Source organism: Mercenaria mercenaria, chromosome 17 (genome assembly GCF_021730395.1).
Source record: "Mercenaria mercenaria strain notata chromosome 17, MADL_Memer_1, whole genome shotgun sequence".
NCBI lineage: Eukaryota > Metazoa > Mollusca > Bivalvia > Venerida > Veneridae > Mercenaria > Mercenaria mercenaria.
Window position 1 is genome coordinate 49,755,838 of NC_069377.1, and position 7,443 is coordinate 49,763,280.

At 36.7% G+C, this 7,443-nt stretch overlaps 1 protein-coding gene across 1 annotated transcript; it reads left to right on the forward strand.

Moving 5' to 3' along the window:
• The first annotated feature begins 1,735 nt into the window (after positions 1-1,735).
• On the forward strand, positions 1,736-7,212 carry LOC123537282 (macrophage-expressed gene 1 protein-like). The gene is made up of 4 exons (XM_045320948.2): positions 1,736-2,276; positions 4,746-4,943; positions 5,135-5,334; positions 5,618-7,212. Exons 1-4 carry the CDS (start codon positions 1,809-1,811, stop codon positions 6,972-6,974), a joined length of 2,223 nt encoding a protein of 740 aa, XP_045176883.2. The 5' UTR covers positions 1,736-1,808; the 3' UTR covers positions 6,975-7,212.
• Positions 7,213-7,443: the final 231 nt, after the last annotated feature.

Consider the following 7,443-nt stretch of genomic DNA (forward strand, 5'->3'; position numbering starts at 1 on the left):
ATTGCCTTGATGAAATCTAGGTCAAGTTAGAATATGGGTCATCTGGGTCAAAAAGTAGGTTACTAGGTTAAATCAAAGAAAAACCTTGTGTATGCGATAGAGGCTGTATTTTTCAACTGATCTTCATAAAAAAATTTCAGAATGATAGCCTTGATGAAATCTAGGTCAGATTCGAATATGGGTCAACTGGGATTAAAAACTAGGTCACTAGGTCAAATCAAGGAAAAACCTTGTGTATGCAATAGGGGCTGCATTTTACACTGGATTTTCATAAAATTTGGTCAGAATGGTTGCCTTGATGAAATCTAGGTCAAGTTCAAATATGGGTCATCTGGGGTTACAAATTAGGTCACTAGGTCAAATCAAAGAAAATACTTACTTATACTCAAGAGTTTTTGCTCCAATTTTAATGATAATTGGTCAGAATATTTTTTTCCATGAAATCACTAGGTCAAACATGTTTACACTGTTATGGTGTGTTATGTTGTGTTTCTCAGGTGAGCGACCTAGGGTCATCTTGGTCCTCTTGTTTAAAATTTTTATCGTTAATTTATGATAGAACGTCCATGAAAAATAAGTGTAGGAAAAAGTGATATTGTATAAAGATACGTAAATGCGGCCTGAAGTTGTCGTTTTTTATATGAAATAAAGAAGGATTTGCATTATTGACCTGGAAACCTTAAAAATCTCATCATTAGAAACTGCTGGTCCGATTTTAAGATAGGTTTACTCAAATGTGTCTTTGGTGACACTTTACGAAGATTGTACACATTATGCCGATTCGTCAAAAAATATGACCGCCATTATATTATCTCTTAGTATATTAGGTCGTCATCCCCTACCCGCACCAACAAGCACTCATTACTTGCCCGAATTCATTTAGTAGAAACTTTTAGAAATATTCTTGTCAATAAACCATGGCACTATTTCAAAATAATTCCACAGACATTTTCCTTGCAAAGCCATCTTACAAAAGCGGTATAACTCAGATGAGCGATCTAGGGCCATCATGGCCCTCATGTGTACCGTTCGGCTGACTGTAATTAAGTAAGTGTTCGTTGACTTGTGTTTATCAAACTGAGTATCAAAACAGACGACATTAGCAGTTTCGGAGAAGAGAAAAATGAATGAAAAGAAGATTTTCGATATAAAGAAAGCAACAAGATTTATTTATTACTGTTTCCTGATACTTATTAAATATATTAAGTTTTAAAATTAACAATTAAAAGTATTTCTGTCTTCCTACCACTTAGCCTAAAAGAACTTTGATATAATGAAACAACTGTTGATTCTTGAGGCATTGAATATGATGTGATATTCACCAGCAGAAGACAATATTGACCAAGGCGATAAAGTTATGACCCTCGTTTATTGGAACCATACTGTGATAGTCATTAGCCCCTGACTGTGCTAATGTAGACAGAAATCCCTTGCCCCACTACCAAGATCTAGGCCTATAAGAACTTATTTTGCAAATCCTGGAAACCCTTTAAATAGCATAGGACTTTAAAATGATTTTGTTACATCGTTGGAAGGTTATCTTAACATATATTTTCATAACAACATGCGCAAAATTGTAACAAACTTTCCATCACGTATCAAACGCGTTCAACGCTAATGCTGCATTCTAATCCATTATTCAGTTAATTTTACATCTAGGCCTTCTAAGTATTATATCTAATCTACAGACACCTTTGAAGTATAAGATATAAGTTTTAGACTTTATCCGTGTTGATACCAATTACCAACCGTAAGATAACTCAGTGTTGCTAACAAGTTTGCAGTTTAGTTTAAACTTCATCAAAAGCATGAAATCTGCTTTCGTTTTGTTGTGTTTGGCATGTTTGCCTTCGGTAATATTAGGTGCCATAAATGACTTCGTTTATCCAGTCGGTGACCCTAGGCGATGTTTTGAGGGCATGAATAGCCAAATTGTAAGGTTTGAGGTTATTCCCGGCGGTGGATGGGACAATTTGAGAAACAAAGAACTAGGTATGGTGATGGGCCTTAACTACTCTAGGTGCAAAACAACCGAAGACGGAAGATTTCTTATTCCGGATGGTACACGAACAGTTCCACAGAAAAACAGTAAAATTGATTCGTACGCAGAGTTGATTGAGCACTGGGATGATTTCACTAGTACTCTGTCAAGGACAATAAATGTGGGAGCTGGTGGGGCATATGATGGTGTAGCAATCAGCGGGAAATTTTCTGACGAATATGAAGAAGTAAAGAGTAAACAATATAATGATAAGACTGCCACCACTCGTTTACAGGTATGTATATTGATATTTCTTCGTGTTCTAAAACGTCTTAAGTCACGCTATTGAAAAAGTTACCGAAATTGTGTCCGTGAATGTTTCCACTGCGTTGGGTTGTGCCGTTGGGTTGAAGTCACAATTTTGATGGGTTCTTTCTTCTATTAGATGTTAGCGGATGAACTCTGGTACTTCTTCTGACATTATTGCAGAAATTTGCTTGAACAAAAAAGAACCAACTACTTTACAAATTGTGACTTCCTCATATGGGTGAGTTGTAAAATTTGTACAACAATGAGAACGACGAAGTCATCCCATTTCAGTACTTTTGAAAATGTATACACGGAAAATATATTTCTGGTGAAATATGTCTTCTTGCCTTAGATATAAAATAACAGCAAAAACTGTTGACATGCGAATTATTCAAAATGACATCACTGCTTTAAATTAGCGTATTATTAGACAATGGGCAAATATCTTGAAAATAAGTGTATATAGTTTCATTAAAAGCCCTGAATCACATATTATCTCTGACCATAAAGTTTCAATCATAGTTTCAATTATTTTCCAGGAGGATAATTTGCAGATTTTCCATTTTTAAAACCCTTTTACAGAAAAGTGGACATTTTTCCTACAAGGACTCTGTCAGTTTTGGGTTTAACACCGTTTCAGTCTTTACTGCAATGAGGCTTCATGAGATTAAATAAATACATAGTAGATTAAAATTGCTATAGTAACATGTTTTTGGAGAGACATGTGCAAGGATACCGAACCTGATTACCGTATACCCACTTCTAGATAGATTTATAACTGCAGGATGGGGGCGTTTCTGAATGGTTGACACAACCGATTTGGAAACTAATACATAGAATTTGTTTGTCATATGATAATTAGTTCAGTGGGTGTCCTTTCAAATGTTTGATAAAGTAAAGTGTCTGAATAATCATATTCACGGAACTTTATCTTTAACTCAAAACTTGGTTCAATGGGTGTCCTTTCAAATGAAGTAAAGTGACTGAATAATCACGTTCATAGAACTTTATCTTTAAGGTGTAATGACACTCAAAACTGACACCACTTTAAATTGATCAAAGTCAAAGTAGATAACTTTGATTATGAACTTTGCACATACTAGTACACCTACAAATTGATCTTTATTTGCAAACAACACCTTGTTCAAATAAATCAAATGAAGCCAGAAATGACTACTCGTTGCTTCAAAACCTAGAGATTTAATATGTTGAAAAAAGTAAAGTACTTACTACAACAGTTTATTCACACTGTGTTTAATAAATAGCAATAATTAAATGACGTTTGAGGGTGTTCATGTGTAATCTCTATTATCAAATAATAGAAGGGCTCAAAGAATCACCGAACAAAGCCAGAGCAGACGAACTCCCTTGACCTTATTCGATACTGAATGTATTGATGTGCTGTTCAAGCAGGCATTCAAAGCAATACCAACAATTACAAATCTAAAATCTGTCACATAAAAATTCAAATAAGAAGTATAATAAAATTATAAAAGAATATCCTTTCGGAAGCACAGAACACAATTAAGGAAAATGATAGATTGAGTCTGTTTATAAGAAGTAGTAAATAACTAAGCACAAATGGAATTCTACCAATCATACTCATTAAATAAACTCAATGATCAGAAAAAATACTGATTGTTGGATTTAACGTCGCACCGGCACATGATAGGTCATATGGCGACTTTCCAGCTTTAATGATGGAGGAAGACCCCAGTTGCCCCTCCGTGCATTATTTCATCACGAGCGGGCACCTGGGTAGAACCACCGACCTTCCTTAAGCCAGTTGGATGGCTTCCTCACATGAAGAATTCAACGCACCGAGTGAGGCTCGAACCCACATCGATGAGGGGCAAGTGATTTGAAGTCAGCGACCTTAACCACTCGGCCACGGAGACCCCAGAAAACTTCTAACGGCTGCAACACGGCAATTTACCACTGCTGCTGTTAGGCAAATAAAATCTACAAGAAGATTCTTCAGAAGCATAGAACACTACAAAGATTGTACATTAGCTGTAAAGTTATGTGCAACACCACCCTCAATTTACTAGCATAACATCAAAGAAACTGACAATTTATGGTAGAAACCATAAAATACAAGATCCCTCTACTGGTTTGCAAAGCTTGTAAAAGAAGGGTTGTAACAGACCTTGAAAAGCAGTCAGTGTATGCAATCACTAATACTGTCTAAGAGGATGTTCCTTAGTGTGGTAATTTTGTACTTCATTTAATGAATGGTTATTAATCCTCATCATGCTGGACGACACAGTGACCAGTGTAGATCATGATCAGCCTGCATATTCGGGCAACCGATCTGATCATGATCTTCACTGTTCAGTCATGCAGTCTCTTTTTGGTAAGCACCCCTTTTAACAGTTAATGGTACATTCCAAATTGAAAAGTTCATTATCGAAATTTAGCAGGGTTAGGGCTAATAAGATATGATATTTTTCAGGTGCGATATGTTCAATATACAGTTAATATGGAGCCAGACACGCCATTAAATGAAGCATTTAAAGCACGTCTTCGCAAGATAGCAGCACATTTAACTCTAAACCGCACAGACATGGCTCGTTTTGAGAGTCAACTACTTGTTCGAGACTTTGGAACGCACGTGACTACAAGTTTAGACGTGGGGGCTGCTCTAGTTCAGGTGACATGTTCTACTTCTGTTTTTAATTTGATTAAACATGAAGAATGTAATATGTATCCTTGTATCTCTGTTCAACTTTTTGCATGATTGCATTCCTTAGCCATTTGTTTTATTCATGAATTGTAGCAAAACGTTGATATGAGTTTGTTTCTTTTTATATAAAAGTCGACTGTGTTGATTATTTTTTACAGACAGATGAACTATCAGCTGAATATGTAAAAAACAACGAACAGACGAAGCAAACCATTCTGGCTGCAGCAAGTGCTAACTTCTTTGGAATAGTCAATTTCGATGTAGGATATTCTCAAACGTCACAGCAAAGCGCTACTACCGCGTACGCACAAAGCCGAACAAGTTCAAAAGTTATGTCGTTTGGTGGACCAATCTTCAGGTTCATTATGTTTTTTTATTAATTATGATACCCCGTTTGAGCTTGCAATCTACTAGCCTCAAAGATCAACTTTTTAATTTCATGAAATTCATCTCTTCCGTAGAATGAATTTGAATCATTTATAATAAATTTTGCATGTATTTCCGTCACGCACCATGCATACCAAGTTTTACAGTCTGAAAGATGGAGGTTTTCATTTAAAAAAAATAGTTAAGAATTCCATCCTGTCGATTTTTGAATATGCTATAAGTACCTAATCAGTATATTGTTTCCTGTTTTCCAGGCCAATGAATTTTACAGCCAATAACTGGACTGACGCTATTCAATCCGACTTAGTTGCACTGGACAGATCTGGTGATCCAATATATTATGTCATCAATGACAGAAGTCTCCCAAACGTTCATCAGTCCGTAATTCAAGATGTTTACGATCTTGTCCAGGATGCGGTGAACTTATATTATGAACACAATATTCGTCGTGGCTGCACTAACCCAGAGTCACCAAATTTCAGTTTTCCTGCAAACTACGATGATGGAACGTGCATGCCTCCAACGACAAACTTTTCTTTCGGCGGTGTTTACCAAGAATGTTCAGGAAGTGGGTATACCGATCTTTGTGAAGGTATGGTACAAAATAATCCCAAAACCGGTTCTGCAAGTTGCCCTAATGGATACCAGTCAATGCTCCTAAATCAAGGCATGTTGCAGCAATCGAGATCGAACCAAGAATGCCACAAATGCTGGCTGTTTTTCCAATGTTGCCATTGGGTAACAGATAGTGCGACAGCAGAATATTCCGCGTACTGGTGTGCTGCCACTGGGGAAGAGCCACCAGACAGTGGATACCTATTCGGCGGTCTATACACATCCAATATGGTCAACAGTTACACAAAGAGTAGAAGTTGTCCCAAAAATTATTACCCGCTCCAAATATTGATAGATCTGACTGTATGTGTTAGCGACGACTATGAAATAGGTTATGAGTACTCACTGGCATTTGCCGGTTTCTTCACTTGCCGGGGAGGAAATCCGTTAGCACAACTTGAAATTGATAACAGCACCGGAAAGACAAGTCAGTTGGCATCATATATGACAAATGCGGGAGTGTATCCTCATGCTTGTCCGAAAGGCTACAGTCAACATTTGGCTACGGTTGACAATCAATGCAATATCAACTACTGTATTAAAACTGGTGATTTGTCCGAGAAAAGTCTTCCAAAAGTACTGCGACCACCGTTTACGAAAGCGCCTAGAGACGGGTACATGGATGTTCTTGACACCGCATTCGTTGTTAGTAGTGACGGAGATCTCTGGACTATCAAAGAAAGGGCAAATAAAGATGTACCTATGTTTCTGGAGCAGCTTGGATTGAGCAACTACATAACAACACAAAGCCCTACGCAGTCATTTAGCGAAGAGGAGCATGGCCATTATACGAGTCCAAGAAATTTGTCTAGCGAATGGATTGCAATTATATCCGTTTCAGCAACCCTTCTTTGTATTTTGGTGGGATCAGGAATCATTGTAACCATGAGACGTAGAAGGAATCGAAATTCGGATTTAAACGATCACCAAATCCTGATAACTAATACTTACGGAAAAATGAGTGGTACACCAAAAACAATACATACACAGCCTTAAAGTATAAACAAAAATTGACTTGACGTTCCTTATTTCTTTAGGTATTTTCTGATAATTTTCTTGCAAATTAAATCATGTGTACTTTCAGTAATACATATGAAGAAAACAATAATTACTTCTCCGTTTTAGGAACAATAAAGAGGTTCTATTTTACAAAATATGTTTCATGCTGTAGCTCGTCCTAGTTTGCTCCTTGTGTACATTGCTTGTATGGAAAATAAATTGAAGGAACATACAACTTTGTTGGCAGTTCAATTCCAATTCCTCGACCTATTGTTTTGTTTGTATGTCATAATATCAAATATAGTCTGATTAAACGCTGTAAATATGCATGCCTTAAAAGTTCATTTCAGTCAAACCTAACCATGACGGAATTCTTTTACGCATAGGTAAAAGGTTTAGTTTCTAAAATATGTTTTTAATTACTTAAAGGGCAGTTACTACTTCTGAAGATCATCAGGCCAAAAGA

Excerpts from the sequence above, each read along its gene's own strand:
- LOC123537282 (XM_045320948.2), top strand. The coding sequence starts at position 1,809 with ATGAAATCTGCTTTCGTTTTGTTGTGTTTGGCATGTTTGCCTTCGGTA. Across the intron at positions 2,277-4,745 it reads CTGCCACCACTCGTTTACAG|GTGCGATATGTTCAATATAC; the intron begins GTATGTATATTG and ends GATATTTTTCAG. Across the intron at positions 4,944-5,134 it reads TGGGGGCTGCTCTAGTTCAG|ACAGATGAACTATCAGCTGA; the intron begins GTGACATGTTCT and ends TATTTTTTACAG.